Below are 19,623 nucleotides of genomic sequence, written 5' to 3'. Positions count from 1 at the left end.
AAATTAGAAGAGTGGAGTAAAAACAAGAAAAGGTGAAATTGTGACCAGCCTAGCACATGACAACCTTAAGAAAGCTAAGCCACATAAGTAATGGGAATAGAAGTGGACACAGTGAAACTTGTGGCCAACATAGCATACACTAAGAACAAACTCTTCTATCATTTTCCCAATACTGGAGGAGAAAGCAAGTATTTAGGGATTACTGTCTTCTGATAAATAAAGAGCAAACACGAGAACATAGAGTATGTAGATAGATAAGTAACATACAAGCCTTTCCTGTTCCTCTGCAAAATGGATGCATTCTTTCCAGGACTGAGCCATTAGCCCTATCACTGCTGAGCTGTCTGTTAATAATCTATTTCCTTTGGAACTAGAAATGGATAAGTAATAATTGCTCATCTTAGTCTAAATAATTAAATTTTGTTTTAAAGGTGCTCTTTTGTATTACCTTCTTTGGTCTTTACAATAGCCAGAGCTCGGTAGGGCATATCCATAACTACAACCATTTCACAGATGAGGTGATGGAAAGGATAAAAGCTGGAAGTTATGGTTAGGGTTTTCACATTTCCTGATTCACTATCAGTTCCTTTACAAATGTATGTTACTATAAAAATACAAGGGAATTCCCTGGAGATCCAGTGGTTAGGACTCTTTCACTATGCAATGAAAGTTAGGCACTTTAATTGCTGGGGCCCAGGTTCAATCCCTGGTTGGGGAACTAAGACTGCACAACATGTGTGACGTAGCCAAATATATATATTTAAATAGGAATCTAGTCAAAGCTATGGTTTTTCCAGTAGTCATGTATGGATATGAGACTTGGACCATAAAGAAAGCTGAGTGCTGAAGAACTGTGGTGTTGGAGAAGGCTCTTGAGAGTCCCTTGGATTGCAAGGAGATCCAACCAGTCTATCCTAGAGGAAATCAGTCCTGATTATATTCATTGGAAGGACTGATGGAGAAGCTCCAATACTTTGGCCACATGATGCGAAGAACTGACTCATTGGAAAAGACCCTGATGCTGGGAAAGATTGAAGGCAGGAGGAGAAGGGGGCGACAGAGGATGAGATGGTTGGATGGCATCACTGACTCGAAGGACATGAGTTTGAGCAAGCTCCAAGAGTTGGTGATGGACAGGGAAGCCTGGCGTGCTGCAATGCATGGGGTCAAAAGAGTTGGATACAGCTGAATGACTGAACTGAACTGGGAGTCTGATGGGAGAAGGGGATGGGATCAAAGAACAGCTATCACAACTTGGTCTTTCACAGTTCAGAATATAGAGCCAATTCAATTCTGTTATAGTGCTGCTGAAAATAATAGGTGTTGAATGGCCCTTCAAATGGACTAAATCAACAAAGAATTCAGTTTCTCAGACCTCATTCCTTTGAATCATTTTGGTCTTAATAGAGAAGCTTAACCTATGTTTTGAATAATGCTCTCTAATTAAAACTCAAGAAATGAAACCGATAACCCTGAAGGTTAAATTTCTTTTTTTTTTTTCATTTCCCTGAAGTTGACAGCCTTAAGTTTTAATAAAGAAACCACTAGAGGGCTCGCTATAGGCGTGCTAGTATGAAAATGAGGCTGGTACTTCAGATCACCTCAGCATAATCAACTTCAGAATTTTTCTGAATTTCTGCAGTTTTGGGCTGCTAACATGTCAGGGTACCACCCACTTTCGGTTTTTAAAAATATGCTAAGTATATAACTTATTACTCAACAATCACTGTATTATTTCAGACCTAATCATACATCTATATTTGTGATGAACTTTTTTCTTACCAGCAACATGGTTTTACTATTGACTACTTCCTCCACCCGTTTTAAGTGGACTTTTTTTTTTTTTAGGGTTAGATATAGGTTCAAAACTGAATGGAAAGCTTCTGTATACCTCCTGCCACCATTTTGGTGTTTTTAAAACACCCCTTTGCCAACTCTGAGATCTTATTCTACAAGAACTTTTGTATCTTGATTCCATCTCTACTTCGGCATTTTATAAACATGACTAGCTAAACGCACTTATCCATTTGTTTCTGCTCAGTCATGCTATCAAACTTCTACTTGCTAGGCCTCAGTGGTGATTACAAGCCTTTAAAAGGGGTATGCAGGCATAATTAGTGTGAAGCTCATCAGTTGCCACATCTTCCAACTTCCACATGTACTTAGGGCAAGGTGCTTTCAGTCAACATGTTTAACAGTCATTTAATAAATCTTAGTTAAAAGACTTTTGGTATACTTCCCAGAAACTGAGAATATAGTTTTAATGAGTGGGGTAACAAATCCTGCTAGTCAGGTGGTTTCAAATTTTCCATTTTCAACAGAACTCGAGGTCCTTCCTAACCAAACTGTCTGCTGAAGTTAAGAGATACGGCAATGACAAAATCCCTTTCATGTGTGTCTTCCTATGAACAAGTTATTTCACTCAGCTTACATCTATGAAAAAAAATGGATAAAATTGAGACTGAATCTCTCATTCTGGTAATATGTAATATTTTCCTATAGATACATGAATTGATGAGAGAACAGCCCTGTATTTTGTACACTGTCAGTAACATCTTTTGTTTACTATTTGTAAACACAAGGAATACACTCCTATTATTTGCTGAGTAGAAATAAAGGTGATTACGTATCTGAAAACAAATTTAGTTGTTTTAGCTTTACAGTCTTAGGAAAATTTTTTAAATTTCATTTTCAAATTATATTTTTGTGTTATGTTAGGATGAAATTATGTGGATAAAATAAAAATACAGTTAGGAATTTAAGGGGAAAAATCAAAAGAAAAATTTGCATTTTTTTCTTTCACTTTATATAGTTTTTTCCTTTACAATTAAAAAAGTATATATAGAATGCTTCACAAACTTGCATGTCATCCTTGCGCAGTGACCACACTAATATCTCTATTATTCCAATTTTAGCATATGTGCTGCCAAAGTGAGAACAAAATTATCCATTTTTTTCATGTATTTTGATCATCTGGATGTTACATCCTTTAACATTTATGATTGGGAACTTCCTGATGTCCCAGTGGTTATGATTCTGGGCTTTCACTGCAGGGGCCCAGGTTCAATCCCTGGTTTAAAGAAGTGATATTCCATGTGGGTCAGTCACGTAAAAAAGAAAATATAATTGAAAACTTTATGTTTTAACACAAAAAATGTGGAATGAGGCATGCAGTTTTTCATAGTTCTTAGAAGTATGCAGAAATACTATTCATTACAGGTTATAAAATACAAAAGATCCAAAAGTATATTTTTAGTTAAAGAATACCTTAATAAGTAATCATAGTCTAGAAAAGTATGTTGTTCTAAGGTCTTAGAATGTCGTATTTATATCATAAAAATGGTCTTTCCATACAATTGATAGGCTTTGTAATTAATATAGTGTATGTCAATCACCTTGGACTCTTTTGAGACCCCATGGGCTGTAGCCTGCCAAGCTCCTCTGTCCATGGAATTTTACTAGACAAGAATACTGGAGTGGGTTGCCATTTCCTTCTCAAGGGGCTCTTTCCAAACCCAGGGATCGAACAGGGTCTCCTGCACTGCAGACAGACTCTTTACCATCTTAGTCATCAGGGTAGCCCAAACAGCTTTTAATCACAGTGGTATAAAAGGCTGATATTTCTCAAGCAGTAACAGTTACACTTTTAAAAGCAGAAAGGCTTTGGAACCAGAACTGAACCACCATGAATGCCTGATTTGGGGCAGTTTCCCATTCCTGGCTGCACCTTGGGATGCTCGAAAGTACTAGCACCAAAAGTGGGAGGGGAGTAGAAGGGGACCTTCCACTGAGTTCCTCAGCTGATTTAACGACGTGGGGCTATTTTTGACATCTGTAGAAAATATGCCAACGCCCACTTCACAGGTTGCACTACTACAAGACTTGGGTTCAAACTAGTCCCGCCCAGTCAAGTAAGCGGCTTAAACGCCGACTGTTAAGTTTCTGGCCTGTGCCGCCCCGGCACAGTCCTTATGTGGGGAAGGGCAATTTGGGGACAGTTGGCAAAATCTGGGGACAATTTCGTTCATCTGGTACCTCGTGGGTAGAGGCCAGGGATGCTACTATCCACCCGTCATCACAGAACCAACCGCGCCACGAGCAACGGTGCTGAGGGCGAGACCCTGGCTCTCTGAGGGGAAGCTGAGTCCTCGTTTTCTAACTCCAAGGCCTGACGGGCGCCTAAGGGGACACAGTACCTCGCCATGTGACCTCCCGCGCGCTCACGAGTTGTGAGCGCCTCACGCGCCGGTGGAAGGTTGGCGGGCGCGCACAGGCTGTCGGGAGCACGCGCCAACCGCGGTCAGTCAGAGCCGCTTCCCGCGCTGAGCTTTGTTGCGCGGGGCGAAAATACGTCACTTCCGCCGCGAATCCCCTCCCTCCCCCTCCAGGGACCGCCCATCGCCCCGCCCCCAGCGCGTCTGTAACGCAGGGCAACCGCCCCTGTAGCCCGCCGGCGGGGACTAACCTGCCCGGGTCCTTCCACCCCGCTGGCCCCTCAGGAGGGTGTGAGCGGCCGGGCCGCTTCCCCGCCTCCGGGTCGAGGCCCCAGACTGCTCCACCGGCGGCAGAGCGAGACGCCTTGCCCAGTTGGGAAGGGAGCTGCCTTCTGAGGCGGGGAGGTAAAAGGAAGAGGAGAAGCTGGGCCTGGAGAGGAGTGGGCAGGGCCTGGGGGGGAGGGGTGCGGAGTGGGTGGGGCAGTGGGAGGAGCCGCTGAAAGGGCGGAGCCCTATGAGAGAGCGGCCCTTGGAGAAAGGGGTAGGGTTGGTGGGGGCGCCTCGCTGGAGGGCATAGCTATTGAAAGAAGGGGAGGCATCTTTTGTGGCCAGGTAGGATGCTGGAGGAAGGGAAGGGCCGAGAGGAGGAAGAAAGAAAGGTCTTGGAAGAAGGGTAGGGAGCCACGCTGTCAAGTGCCTGGGCTTTTGGAAACAGGTGGCAAGAGTTGCGTGTTTGAAGACTTGAATTTTCCTGTACATTGTATGCTGTGTGAGAGCTGGGAAGACTGGGGTTGCTTTACCATTTTACTACCCTTGCTAGGCAGAAGGAGAAGCGGGTGGCAGAGGATGGGATGGTCAAATAGCAACGACTACTCCATGGACATGAAAAGACCTCTGATGCTGGGAAAGATCGAAGGCAGGAGAAGGGGAGACAGAGGATGAGATGGTTGGATGGTATCACCGACTCGATGGACATGAGTTTGAGTAAACCACGGGAGTTGGTGATGGACAGGGAGGCCCGGAATACTGCAGTCCACGGGGTCGCAAAGAGTCGGACACGACTGAGCAACTGAACTGAACTGGGAGATAGTGGAGCGCGGAGGAGCCTGGCATGCTGCAGTCTATGGAGGGGTCACAAAGAGTCGACAGGACTTAGCAACTGAACAACCACCACCAGTGCTAATGAACACTTAATGAGTAATGAATGTGACTGGAAAAAGCAGAAGAGTTGGAGACTGGGATTGGAGTGAAATGTTCTGATAGGGAGGGATGGTTGTAGAAACTGTGCTTCTAGGAATCATTCTATGAATAATCAAAGCTGCTGTGCTCTGTGGGCATGTAAGAAGAATAAAGCACAGATAATTAACATGGTGGTTTAGTCACTAAGTTGTGTCGGACTCTTGTGACCCCATGGACTGTAGCTTGCCAGGCTCCTCTGTCCAAGGGATTCTCCAGGTGAGAATACTGGAGTGGGTTGCCATTTCCTTCTCCAGGGGATCTTCCTGACCCTGGAATCCAACCCAGGTCTCCTGCATTGCAGGCAAATTCTTTACCGACTGAGCTATGAGGTATAGGAATTGAGGGTAGCCATTTGTAGTCTGATTATAAGGATGAGTGATAGCAGAAATGTGGCAAAGATAATGGCAAAAAGAAAGAGTGCCCGCCTTCTTCAGTCAGTAAGATGTCTCAAATTCCTCTCTCATGCTTTAGCTCTCTGACTTCTGCTGCTGCTGCTCCTGCTGCTAGCCAAAGAAAACTCTCTGCTTTTAAGGGACACATATCATTAGATTTCCTGAAGAAGGGCATGGCAACCCACTCCAGTATCCTTGCCTGGGGAATCCCCATGGACAGAAGAGCCTGGTGGGCTACAGTCCATGGAGTCACAGAGTCAGACACGACTGAGTGACTAAGTACAGCACATCATTTAGATTAGGCCCATCCCAGTAAACCAAGATTGTTTCCCTGTCATCGGGTCAACCAATTGGTACCCATAATTACATAGTCTTTTGAAGAATGGTCCTTGGGACTTACCTGGTGGTACAGTGAATAAGAATCTGCCTGCCAATACAAGAGACAGGGGTTTGATCTCTGGTCCAGGGAGATCCCACAAGCCACAGAGCAACTAAGCCCATGAACCACAATTACTGAGCCTGAGCTCTAAAGCCGGTAAACCACAACTACTGAGCCCTTGTGCTGCAGTTTCTGAAGTGCATGTGCCCAAGTGTGTGTATTACTGTTGTTGTTGTTTAGGTGCAAAGTCGTGTCCAACTCTTTTGCCAACTGTGATGGCAAAATATGATGGCAGATGTGGGGAATCACTGGCTTTTAGGTACTTCTGCCTAGAAGTGACTCATGATTTCAGTCCTGTTATTAGCCGAAATAAGTCACAAGGCACTGCTTAACTTCAAGGAGAAATGTAGATAATGCTTCTCTATCTCCAAAAGGAAAAGGAAGAAAGATTTGGGGGACCAATAGTAGCATCTTGGTACCACACTGGTCTGGTATCATCAGAGGTGATGTACGAAGCAAATGACCTTTACGTATATTTACGTCACTACCTAAAATAAGAACATTTGTGGTCTTTAAAAATAGAGTCCAGGGGCTATGCGAATGGAAAAGTCCTAGATTTGGGGACAGAGGATGAGATGGTTGGATGGCATCACTGACTCAATGGACATGGGTTTGAGCAAACTCCAGGAGATAGTGGAGGATGGAGAAGCCTGGCGTGCTGCAGTCCATGGGGTCGCAAAGAGTCAGACACGACTTAGCAACTGAAGATAAAACTAAAACATTATAATTATTTTCTTAAAACTGTTTTCAGTTTTCTAGATTCAGAAACATTTATGAAAATACAAAATACAAGGTCCAAGAATAGATAGACAATCTCAAAGAAGTTGGAGGAGTAACTGTTGAATATCAAGATATGAATCTGGAGCAGGATAATTGAGGGATTGGGGGCAGGAGGAGAAGGGGACGACAGAGGATGAGATGGCTGGATGGCATCACTGACTCGATGGATGTGAGTCTCAGTGAACTCCAGGAGTTGGTGATGGACAGGGAGGACTGGTGTGCTGCGATTCATGGGGTCACAAAGAGTCGGACATGACTGAGCGACTGATCTGATCTGATCTCTGATAGGAATCAATATGATATTGGTGAATGGAGAGACACAGGTCAATGGGCCAGAATAGGGTGTTCTAAAATATACCCAAATAAATATCAGTTCAGTTGCTCAGTTGTGTCCGAGTCTTTGCAACCCCATGAATTGCAGCATGCCAGGCTTTCCCTGTCCATCACCAACCCCCGGAGTTTACCCAGACTCATATCCATTGAGTCGGTGATGCCATCCAACCATCTCATCCTCTGTCGTCCCCTTCTTCTCCTGCCTTCAATCTTTCCCAGGATCAGAGTCTTTTCAAATGAGTCAGCTCTTCACATCAGGTGGCCAAAGTATTGGAGTTTCAGCTTCAATATCAGTCCTTCCAATGAACACTCAGGACTGATCTCCTTTAAGATGGACTGGTTGGATCTCCTTGCAGTCCAAGGGACTCTCAAGAGTCTTCTCCAACACCACAGTTCAAAAGCATCAATTCTTTGGCAATCAGCTTTCTTTATAGTCCACCTCTCACAGCCATACATGACTACTGGAGAAACCATTGCCTTGACTAGACAGACCTTTGTTGGCAAAGTAATGTCTTTGTTTTTGAATATGCTGTCTAGGTTGGTCATAACTTTTCTTCCAAGGAGTAAGCGTCTTAATTTCATGGCTGCAGTCACCATCTGCAGTGATTTTGGAGCCCAGAAAAATAAAGTCTGACACTGTTTCCACTGTTTCCCCATCTATTTCCCATGAAGTAATGGGACCGGATGCCATGATCTTCGTTTTCTGAATGTTGAGCTTTAAGCCTACTTTTTCACTCTCCTCTTTCACTTGCATCAAGAGGCTCTTTAGTTCTTCTTCACTTTCTGCCATAAGGGTGGTGTCATCTGCATGTCTGAGGTTATTGATATTTCTCTTGCCAAATAAACATAGCCAATTGATTTTTGACCAAAAAAAAAAAAAATTAAATGCAGGAAGAATAATCTTTGAACAAGAATGTTGCAACCCCTGGCTGTTTATATTCAAAAACTTAATTCAAAATGGATCATAGACCTAAATATAAACCATAAAACTATATAACTTTGAAAATTAAATACAGAAAATCTTTATGACCTGTGGTTAGGCAGAGTGTTATTAGACATGACACCAAAAACATAATCCATTAAAAACAAAACCAAACCCACATATGATAAAACTGGTCCTCATTTTAACTTTTATACAACATATCTGTAAGAGTAGCAACAGAAGATAATGTCCTTTCTCTGGCCTCTGCTGTAATATTGGTGTGTCTTTGCCACTGACCAGTGGAGAAGGCAATGGCACCCCACTCCAGTACTCTTGTCTGGAAAATCCCATGGACGGAGGATCCTGGTAGGCTGCAGTCCATGGGTCACTAAGAGTCGGACACGACTGAGCGACTTCACTTTGACTTTTCACTTTCATGCATTGGAGAAGGAAATGGCAACCCACTCCAGTATTCTTGCCTGGAGAATCCCAGGGACAACGGGCCTGGTGGGCTGCCATCTATAGGGTTGCACAGAGTTGGACACGACTGAAGCGACTTAGCAGCAGCAGCAGCAGTGGTAATGAAGTCTTTGTTCCTTTCAGGAGCAGGGCAGTTCGTATTCTAAGTTACAGATTGGTTAGGGTGTCAAAGCTCCATTGAGTTTGCCAGATGTCTAACAAAGAGGCATTTGGTAGTCTCTGTACTTCTCAGTTCATTAACAAATGACATCATCACAACGTGGGGTTGGAGATCCTAAAGGTAATGTCTGTGTTTTTTCTTTTCCTCCTGCATTTCCAATGCCTTCTTTTGTATTCAGTAAATTCAGTGAGAAGGCCTTGAGTCCTTTGACTTAAAGAGTAATTGGCCAGTTATTTATGGAGTGTCTCCAAATCTTCCCCTGTGGCTCAGCTGGTAAAGACTCCACCTATAATGAGTGAATCCTGGGTTCAATCCCTGGGTTGGGAAGATCCCTTGGAGAAGGGAAAGGCTACCCACTCCAGTATTCTGGCCTAGAGAATTCCATGGACTGTATAGCCCATGGGGTCACAAAGAGTCAGACACAACTGAGGAACTTTCACTTTTCCAAATCATCTTCATAAACTATATTCTCCAATTTTTTTCTGAGTTTTTTTCCCACCTTTTGGTACATCTCTTTAAATAAGTCCCTGTTCAAGGTCTTTACCCCAATTAAATTATCCAAACCATGAAATCTGTTCTTTGATACATTTATTCAGTTTGCTTAAGATCAAAATTCATGCTTTGCTCACCTCCACTGTTATCCTGTTTTATTTCTTGAACCATTCTGTTAACATGATGGCTTGAAAAAAAAACCACATTTTATTATGTAAAATTTCACAGTGACCCAAAAGTACAGTGAATAGTGCAGTTAACCTCAATGTCCTCATACTCTTCTACAACAAACAGAATTTGTGGCTTTTTTTATTTCCTTGTTCTCTAACCACAACCAACCACCCCCACCCCCTTGCAGGATTATTTTGAAGCAAATCATGATGACTTATGTTCAATTGGTAAAATAGTAAGCTATTTTACAGGCTTTTGAAAAAAATTATTTATCTATTTATTTGGCTGTGCCAGGTCTTAGTTACAACATGTGGGATCCAACTCCCTGACCAGGGATTGAACCCAGGCTCCCTGCATTGGGAGTACAGAGTCTTAGCCACTGGACCACCAGGGAAGGCCCCTATTTACAGGGTTTTTTGCTGATCATTTTCTTCCATTGCTGTTTAAATGCTACTAGAAAAGATATTTTCTGTATCACACTGAATTTCCCATAGGCTCTGTTTCTTAGAGTCTCACTCATCTTTTTTTAATTTTCATTCATCTTCTTTATTTCATTTCTAAATATCTTAAGTTCCTTTGGCCTTTTCATCTTGAAAAGGATCAGCTTTTCTTTGGGTTTATTCTTGTTTATCCAGACATGTACTTTCGGGGCTTGCTTGGACCTCAGTCAACATTTTTTTCTTTGTACATTTTTTGGTTCTAGCCACTTCAATAGCGTATGTCATATAATTTAATATCTTCTGGCATACATGTGTGTGCCTTTCTGCTTTGTACTCCAAATCCAATTTTCTAGTTGCATCTGCAAATGCATTTTCCCATGGGAGCATTTTCACTGTGATCCTTGTGTTTCCTTGATGTGATTTTCTAAGAAACATATGGATTTTGATGTATGTTTTATACCAGTGATTCTTAAACCAAATCAGATTGTAAAGCTCTGTGGAAGCCCAGAAGTGGAAGAACACGAGCTCTGATTTACTTTAAATCTATAAACAAGGCATAATTTTACCATCAGAAAATCAGTATTACACCACTGCAGATTTTTGCATTCCAAATAGAAGGAAAACTGCATGTAATTGGTAAGAAATCACATAGCCACCCTTTTAGTTGACCTTTGATTGCTTTTTGCACATTTCTATTTGTCATCTCTTACATGAGTTTGGAAGATAAGAATGGACAATTAATCTTTTTTCTTTTAAATAAATCCAGGTGTTTTATTTGTTTTTTGCCACACTATTCTGCATTCGGGATCTTAGTTCCCTGATCAGGGATAGAACCCATACCCCCTGCAGTGGAAGCACCAGGGAAGTCCTAAATCCATAAGTCTTTGAAATTAGCCTTATATTTTATATTTTATAATGTCAATAGTTGGCAATGGATGGTTTCATAATATTTCTTCTATTCCTGAACGTGTCTTGACGATGTTTCACCTGAGTTATTGAATTGGTTTTTTAAAAGAAACAAAGCAGTATTAAAAGCTAAGTTCCATTTGCATTTTAAACCACAGGAAGAAGATGTTAAAGACTTTAAGCAACCATCACAGTAATGGATTTCGGTCACAAAAATGAGACTGAATTAGAAAATAGTGAAAATTATGAAATTGAAAGCACAGAAGAAACTGAATTAATCTATACTTGTCCAGATGAAAGAAGTGAAAAGAATCATGTTTGTTGTCTTCTCAATATCAGTGACATTACACTTGAACAAGATAAAAAAGCCAAAGAGTTTGTCATTGGAACTGGATGGGAAGAAGCAGTGAGTATTTTCTTGAGTTAGGTCTTGTGCATGTTAGGGTTTTGATACAAGCCTTTTACTATTTTCATAAATAGTTACTGTTGCCAAAAAAAAAATGTGTAAGCAAGGAACAGAAACCTCTGAAACAGAGGTAGAATATTAATGATGATAATAGCAGTACCTTTTATTGAGTATTTATGACCATTCTGTATGGTCATAAATACTAAATACACAGTACTAAATGCTTCACATACATCAATTCATTCACCCTCTCAGGTGTTATGAATAGCCTCACTTTTTGGAAAAGGAAACCAAAGCACCAAAAATGAAATGTGTCAAAATCTCCCAGGCGGTGGTCAAGGCAGGAGCTTGAACTGAGCTTTTCTGGACTCCAGAACACAATTCCCTTAACTCAAGCTACTTAACTTAACTCCTGCTACTTAACTCTCCAGGAGACCAGAGATTTCTATCCTGGTGGTTCTATGCAGAATCCTGTGGTTTATTCTTAAACTATTCTTAGAATCAATAATGAAATATAAGGGAATTGGTCTGATTGCTTGGCAATGTCACAGCTAGGGCTGGGAGGGGAGAGGGGTGTCTCTGGATGTACTGGGGTTGAGGCTGGGGTGCTGCTCCACATTGTAGAATGCTCGGGGTGGCTCCCACCACAGGAGATGCTCCAGCCCTGTCTCAGTTCGGGCTGCTAGAAGAGAATACTGTAGGCTGGGCAGCTTAAGCAGCAGACATTTATTTCTTACAGTTTGGGAGGAATGTTCGAGATCTGGGTGCCAACATGGTCGGTTTCTTGGTGGGAACCGTTTTTTTGGTTATATCCTCACACAGCCTTCTTTGGTGCAGGCAAGCGCAGAGAGCCTGCAGTACAAGAAAGCCTGGCAGGCGGGACAAGTATGGTTTTGATTTTATTTTAATAGTTCTGAATTTATTTTAATACACATCTAAAAATATATATAGTCAGCACATCAGTGTGCTGATAGATACTATCGCTTAGTATTTTAGTCTTTACAAATACTATTACAAATACTATGGCGTAGTAGGAGGCTAAACTAAGCATGAAAAGTTAAATTAAGTCAATCCGAAGAAAAATATTGATTCAAATAGGAGAGTCAAAATGGGGATGTGTCCACAGTGGGGGCAGCTAGGCTGAGAGTAACACACTGCTTTATCTGCAGGTCCGAGGCTGGGGACAGATTTCTCCAACTGCCTGCATCTGGCCCAGGAAGAAGCTTAAGAAGGCGAGGGTGGGAGAAAGTGCCAGCAGCTGCTTACTCTGTGTCAATCTCTCCCATGGGAGCCTGGAGGCCAGGCCTCAGTCAGAGGGCGGGAAGTTGGAGTCTGGGGCTTCAGCTCCAGCTCCAGCCGAGGCAGGCCCAGAGAAGGATGGAGGCAGCCTCTCCCAGACCCCAGGCATCCCCCCAGGCTCCACTACGACCTCCAGGGAAGTTAACAAAATCTGCTTTCCCACCTACAGTCAGGGAGAGAAGAAAAGTCTGCAAATAAAGGAGTTCATTTGGTGCCTGGAAGACTGGGCCACCCCGGAGACCGTTAGGGGCAAGGACCCCAGAAGGCCCTGGAGAGGCACCGACAGAATTCTCCCCGCCTCAGACTCCCTGACTTCCAAAGCCCTTTTAGTCCTCCCTCCCTTGAAGTCTTCGCCCCCAGATGGCTTGGATGTTCTGGGTAAGAAGACTAAGAACTTTTTCTTGCGGCCAGAAGAGAAGGGGCTGAGTGTGGAAAAGGATGAGTGTGTGGCTTATGCCTATGGAGTGAAAGCGGTTGATGGGGCAGGCGAAAAGCAGCCCACTGAGCTGGCCAGGCACCACAGAGTCAAGGACATGCAGCCTTTCCTCACCCCGGTGGCCCGGACGCCCCTGCTGCCCGAGCCTGAGCCCTGCTGCCTGCACTGGTCCCGCCTGCCTGAGAAAAACCTGCTGTGCCCTCCCTGCTATCTCGCCACCTTCCAGCTTTTGCAGAAACAAGGAACGAGGAACTACAAAGCCACACTCAAAGCCAGGGAGCCCAGACCTCCCATGAAAACCCCAAAGCGCGTCCTCACAGAGGCCAAGCAGGAAAACAGGCCCCAAATGTTGGAGACCAAAGTGTTCTCAAGACCTCTCTTGCCGTCCCTCACAGTGAGCAGAGTTGTTATTCCCATTTCCACTCACAGACTCCTTTGAGCTGCTACAATATAATTCCCTGGGAACAAGCAGCGTCTGAACATGGTTCATCTTCTCTCCCCTGTCTCCCTCCTGCCCCACCCCAGTCTCTTTCTCTTTCTCCTTCTCCTCTTCATCTCGCACACTCTTCTCTCCCTCTCTCCCCTGGTCCTTTTTTGGTGGTAGATCAGGGACAGCTGAACCTCATAGTACGGATTTTGATGTACTCTCAAAACCTCCACATTTTGGTGTTACCTGCTTCTGTTGCTTAGCCATTTACAAAACGCACACTGGTTGTGCCAGTCTCAGCCTCAGCCTGGCTTATCTGTGCCCTGGAAGACAAGCGGATGGTGGGGAAGCTGGAGGGCCTCCCTCTGGGGTGTCCCCCAGGTCAGCCCCTGAACCCCAGTGCTTCAAGCCAGGCGTCCTGGGCTTATTGAGACCAAATCGTTCCCTGATCCTTTGAACCTGGCAGATGGTCTATCAGTTACCACATTTTCTCTTGCAACAGAGATCTGCTTTAATTGAAACAGTGTTGTAAGATAAAATTCCAGCCTGTGTCCAGATGAATTTCCTGTGTCCAGGGTGGCATATCCTTATATTGATATTGGATGGATGGATGTGCCATATCCATTGTATCTTATGTGTCCCAGATTTCATATACTTAGAGCCTCATGTTAGTCTGTGTCTGGGAGGTTTTGGCTACCTTTCTACAAAATTCATCGTGAGAGGCAGGTTGAGAATAATTATTATTTTTTAAATGTCACTGTGATTATTGTTAGCACACATGCTTCTTCAAGTCTTACATCTACTATTTGGGAACTTGACATCCCCAGACAGAGTTATGGGATGGAGGTGTGACTTTCTTCCTTCTTCCATCTTTCCTACCCCCTCATTTTACTCCAGTGCACATTTCCTGAAGTTGTGTATAAATTAAACGTTTGTAAATAAGTTATATTTTAAATGTGAAGTGACAATGCTATGCAGAGAGATGCTGTGAAGAACAATTTTGTAATGTGAAAAGCCATTTAGCTGCTCTGTAATTATATAGTTTGCATTTGCTTAAAGTATATTATACTTGAACTGTAGGCTTTCCATTTCCTAAGTGATGGGCAGACAGAATATATGGCTATTTGTAAACATCTGCTTTCCATAACTGGTCTTTGTAATGTCTTGTCTGTTTAGTTTTGTTGGTTTGTCTTTACAAAACACCAGAAATGCAGGAATGATTACAGTACAATAGTCATTTAAAGGTGTATTTTGCCTTTTGAGGTTGGACACTTTACAGACTAGAAGCACTTTTCAGGTTCTACTCACCCTTTCTCGTCTGAATGAAGAAACCATCTGAATTCACGTCCAAGAAGAGGTCCCGATTTCCCCCCGTGTCTGCACACTGGGGGTGTCGGACCCAGTGCTGCTTGAGCACTGTCCAGCTCTGGCAACCTGCCTACCTGAGTCAGTGGTTTTTTCCAAGTCCTTCTTTGTAGGCTGCAGAATAATGAATAAGCTCACTGTGTATACACCTGTCAAAGTGTTTGCTTGGGAGGGAAAAGTATCTACCAGTATGAACGAGGGACAGAGCGCACTTGCTCAGCCCAGGGCTACTTACCAGTTGAGATCTTGCCACAGTTTGAACTGATACAAGTGACAACAGAAAGAACTTTTTTTTTTTCTTAAGAAAAACTCACTTCTTGAGATAAGGGTTATATATTCTATACCTTTGGGGATAAACATATAATAATTTAGAATTGAGATTTAGTTAAAGGTTTGTTGTTGTTCAGTCATGTTCGACTCTTTGCCACCCCGTGTTGGTTTTAGTATCTTAAAATTTTTTTTTTAATCAACTAGTTTTTTTTTAAATTATGAAAGTGTCTATTTCTTTAGGTAATTATTCAAATACCTGATAAAGTCCCTCTAGTATCTTATTTGTGTTGGCCGAGGAAGTTTGGCTTGCTTCTCTGGACAAAGTCACTTTAGGCCTTGTCCCAGTTTTTAGTCAGATTAAATCAGGACGTTCAAACTGGTCTTTGATATCCTAGTCTATCTAGATAAATGCTAAATGTTTACTAGAATGCAATAACAAAAATCTAGGCCAGTAACAAAAATCCTTCCATTTTAAGGAGTCAACATGTTATAATTCAGTCCCAGTCACCCTCTTCCTACCTCCAGGTGATGACCTCAAATTAAGTTTTGGTTCTTATGTGTTGTTGTTAGTCGCTCAGTTGTGTCCAACGCTTTGCCACCCCCTGAACTGTAGCCTGCCAGGCTCTTCTGTCCGTGGAATTCTCCAGCGAGAATACTAGAGTGGGTTGCCATTCCCTGCTCCAGGGGATCTTCCAGACCCAGGGATCGATTCTCAAGCCAAACATGGAGGGCTCTGTGTTTCATCTTTTATTCTGTTAATTTGTATCATTAGTAAAACTTTCCAAACTCCTATTTTTCTGGAAATTTAAAAAATCACCGAGTGGAAGTGTGGCTGCTCCCAACACAGGGCTCCTCTGCAGAGCCTCACCTCCTAGGGGAGGCCACACTGAGTTCTGGGAGTGCTGCTGAGCAAGTGCCGGGCCGGAGGGACTGGACACCTGGGAGAGTGTAGATCTGACAGTGATGGGGGGACAAGGGCGAGGGGAAGATTAAGTCAGAATAAGACCCGGCAATGTTTGGACAAGTATGGCGAGCTTTGGCTACTCGAGGAGACTTCCTCTCATTTTTAGCTTTGTTCTTTTTAGTCTGGACTAGATCTACTTTGCTTTCAATCTCTGCCTGTCCTAAGTGCTGGAGCCCCAGCCCATCTCTATGCAGGCTCCCCCGGCTGGCCAAGCAGGCTGAGCTGCACAATTGGAGTCCTCACACCTGGGACTTTTTGGGGTGTCTGGGCTTGGGTTCAAGTGCAGCCTTGGTGCTGCGGTTTAGGGGCTCCTGAGAAGCCAGATGAGGAAGAAACAGGGGCTCCCGTGGCTGTGGGCAGACAAGAGAGTTTGCTGGTACCACAGGCAACACTCACCCACTGTCTGCCAGGCTAACTGCGGCCCTGGAGCCAGGAGAGGTTCTGTGCCATGCCCTTGAGGCCCAGGCTAAACTCTGACCCGAGTACCACTAACCCATCACGTGACACAATAATTCCACTTGAATTGGCAAGGCACTATTCTAAGTGTTGAGAGCTTCTTCTGGGTATTGCCTCCTTTTATCCTGAGCAAATTCATGAGGCTCAGGGCTCATTTTCTCCTGTGACCCAAGAAGAAACTCATCAACAGAGTTTGGGTTCAGGTGTGCAGCTTGGGCATCTGAAGGTGCCAACTTATCTCCAAGGTGAAGAAACAGCTGGAGTGCTGGGTGGAAAGAATCATGTAGGGCAAGGAAGGAGGACTTAGGAATGTCTTTCCTTCCTGTTAGATGGGAATAATTTCAGACACAGGATGTGGTGAAGACGAGGAGGTAATGTATGTAAAACGCTCACAGAGATTTGTGGTTTTCCAGAATGTCGTGATTGGATCAAATACAGATAGCTGGATCATTTCCCTTTAATGAATGCCTGGCTGTTCAGAATCATTTAGAAATCCTGTGGGCATGGCCAGTTGTCATGTGGACTCTTTAAAAAGCTCACCTCCCTAACTTGTCAACTTCGGGGTCCTTGGTTGGGATGCCTGTCCATCAGTTCATGGGCCATCTTCATTGCCTGGCCCTTCTTCTCATTCTGTTTTGCCTGAATTTCCACCGCAGCAGTCTAAACATGATTGCTCTCCAGACTTATGCCATGTCTCTCAGACTGGTGGTGTGTCATCCTGAGGTGTTACAGCAAAAAATTTACTTCTCAAGTTTAATCTAGCAGATCAAAGCTATTGTATATCTTCCTGAACACAGTCTAAAGTAACTCAATAACTAAAACTAGCACCATCATCTTTTTTTTCCCTAGGAGCTGAAAACTAGACATTTTTAAATTGACTCTGTCCTATAAAATGAGGGGTTAGGGACTTCCCTGATGTTCCAGTGGTTAAGACCCTGTGCTTCCAGTGCAGGGGAATTCAGGTTCGATTCCTGGTCAGGGGGAAAAATTGAGGGAATTAATACCTAAGGTACTTCCTGATTCTGTCATTTTAGTGAAGTTAACTTGCCTGTAAACATCACTGCTGCTACTGCTAAGTTGCTTCAGTCATCTCCGACTCTGTGCGACCCCAGAGACAACAGCCCACCAGGCTCCCCCGTCCCTGGGATTCTCCAGGCAAGAACACTGGAGTGGGTTGCCATTTCCTTCTCCAGTGCATGAAAGTGAAAAGTCAAAGTGAAGTCACTCAGTTGTGTCCGACTCTTAGCGACCTCATGGACTGCAGCCTACCAGGCTCCTCCATCCATGGGTTTTCCAGGCAAGAGTACTGGAGTCGGGTGCCATTGCCTTCTCCAAGTAAACATTACTAGACACTCAAAATGTGAACAGTTCTTTCTGTCAGATTTGTGATCAGATTGACTCTGGATGCTGGCTCTTGTAGTGTAAAATCTAAGTGAATTTCAATTTCTACATTTCAAAAGTTGCTTACAGTAGAAGTCCTAAAAGAGACTTTTTTTTTTTTTTTTTTTACGTAAGACCCAGGTGGCTCAGTGGTAAAGAACCCTCCTTAATGCAGGAGATGCAAGAGATGTGGGCTCGCTCCCTGGGTAGATCCCCTGGAGGAGGAAACGGCAACCCACTCCAGTGTTCTTGCCTGGGAAATCCCATGGACAGAGGAGCCTACAGTCCGTGGGGTTGCAAAGAGATATAACTAAGCACCCACCAGAACTCAACTTTTCTAATACATCCTTTCTAAACAGCATACACGCTTTATTTTATTTTAGACCATGCTGGGTCTTCGTTGCTGGGTGCGGACTTTCTCTAGTTTCGGCAAGTAGCGGCTTCTCATTGCTGTGGCTTCTTTTGTTGAAGAGCACGGGCTCTAGGGTGGGTGTGCTTCAGTAGTTGCTGCACACGGGCTCAGTAGTTGTGGCGCATGGGCTTAGTTGCCCCGAGGCATCTGGGATCTTCCTAGGCCAGGGATCACACTGCAATATACACACTTCTTAAAGATTTCAGTGGCCGAGCATCTTTGGAAATAAGCATTGCATCCACAGCAATGCTTAAAGTTCCACCTCACCAACCGGCCCTATCCCTTGGGCAGGACTTTTCAACCTTGGCACTACTGGCATTAGGGATGGGTAGTTCTTTGTGTGGGGTTGTTTTGTGCATAAAGGGAAACAGCAGCATTTCTGGCCTCTATGCACTAGATGCCAATGGTCCCCTCACAGTTGTGACAATCAAGAATGTCTTTAGACATTGCCAAGTGCCACAAGGGCCCAGGTGAGAATAGGTGCTTTAGGGAATTAACCATCTAGAATCCAATACCTGTTTGCAGCTTCTCTGACAGCTCTGCTTTCTGCTCCAGAGTGAGCAGAAGCCTTGGCACAGAGGCAAAGGGCATGTGGGATTAGTTCCGCCTGCCTCATCCTGGGCAGCACGAGTGCTCTTGGCTTTGACCTGGTCCCTCAGGGCCTCCTGGGGACACCTGCTCCATTTCCCTCCAGGCCTGCTTTTCTCTGGGACCATTTCTCTCAGAGTTAACAGTAGGGCTCATTTAGTCAGAGCCAGGGACAGCTGTAGGCATAATCTGATTCTCTTTAGGAGAATGTGCATTATTTTCGCAAGGTTTTCAAGAAAATTCTAAGATGCTAAATTGATGTGTTTACATTTAATGGCATAATTCAGAATTCTCTACTTTTCAACCAGTACTCTCCTCACATTCACTGCACTAAATCAGTGTGAATACTGAGAGGCAGCCCAGTATGTATGACCCTCCTTAATAGCCACTGGAAAATTGATACTTTATATATGTGAAAATGGCTTTTTTCCTCCCATTTGGCTCAAACTACAAGCCTTGCTTCCCTATGTATCTTAAAATGAAACAATTTCTCACTTACTTAAACTTGAGGAGTGCTAACTTGAAGATATAACATAAAGTAGCCTTATTTCCAGCAACACAGGAGGGTTAGGACTATTAACTGTAAAATGTGAAAGAACTGTTAGCAATTTCATTTAACATCTGCATGTGCTCTGAAGAGAAGTAGAAATCT

At 43.7% G+C, this 19,623-nt stretch overlaps 1 protein-coding gene, 1 long non-coding RNA gene and 2 other non-coding genes across 8 annotated transcripts in view; 1 reads left to right on the top strand and 3 right to left on the bottom strand.

Annotated features, from left to right (window-relative positions):
* LOC139177035 (uncharacterized) overlaps positions 1-4,604 on the bottom strand; it is a 116,270-nt gene extending 111,666 nt beyond the window's left edge. The window contains exon 1 of one of the 2 annotated variants that reach the window (XR_011561412.1): positions 4,466-4,604. This is a non-coding gene — a long non-coding RNA (uncharacterized lncRNA). Of the gene's footprint in view, positions 1-4,196; positions 4,341-4,465 lie in introns of those variants that run through there. The other variant, XR_011561413.1, reaches the window with a different exon arrangement.
* C18H16orf46 (chromosome 18 C16orf46 homolog) overlaps positions 1-19,623 on the top strand; it is a 32,251-nt gene that overhangs the window by 8,651 nt on the left and 3,977 nt on the right. For 2 of the 4 annotated variants that reach the window (XM_070770364.1, XM_070770365.1), the window contains exons 1-3: positions 4,484-4,619; positions 11,127-11,374; positions 12,544-13,503. In XM_070770364.1, the coding sequence (XP_070626465.1) occupies positions 11,165-11,374; positions 12,544-13,503 (1,170 nt within the window). In that variant the 5' untranslated portion in view covers positions 4,484-4,619; positions 11,127-11,164. Of the gene's footprint in view, positions 1-4,483; positions 4,620-11,126; positions 11,375-12,543; positions 14,670-19,623 lie in introns of those variants that run through there. The other 2 variants (XM_019979723.2, XM_070770363.1) reach the window with 2 other exon arrangements.
* On the bottom strand, positions 2,836-2,939 carry LOC139177436 (U6 spliceosomal RNA). Its single transcript, XR_011561877.1, has one exon. It is a non-coding gene; the product is annotated as a U6 spliceosomal RNA (small nuclear RNA).
* Positions 9,944-10,016, bottom strand: TRNAG-CCC (transfer RNA glycine (anticodon CCC)). Its single transcript has one exon. It is a non-coding gene; the product is annotated as a tRNA-Gly (tRNA).

Source organism: Bos indicus, chromosome 18, assembly GCF_029378745.1.
Source record: "Bos indicus isolate NIAB-ARS_2022 breed Sahiwal x Tharparkar chromosome 18, NIAB-ARS_B.indTharparkar_mat_pri_1.0, whole genome shotgun sequence".
NCBI lineage: Eukaryota > Metazoa > Chordata > Mammalia > Artiodactyla > Bovidae > Bos > Bos indicus.
This window is presented reverse-complemented; position numbering and strand designations above follow the sequence as displayed.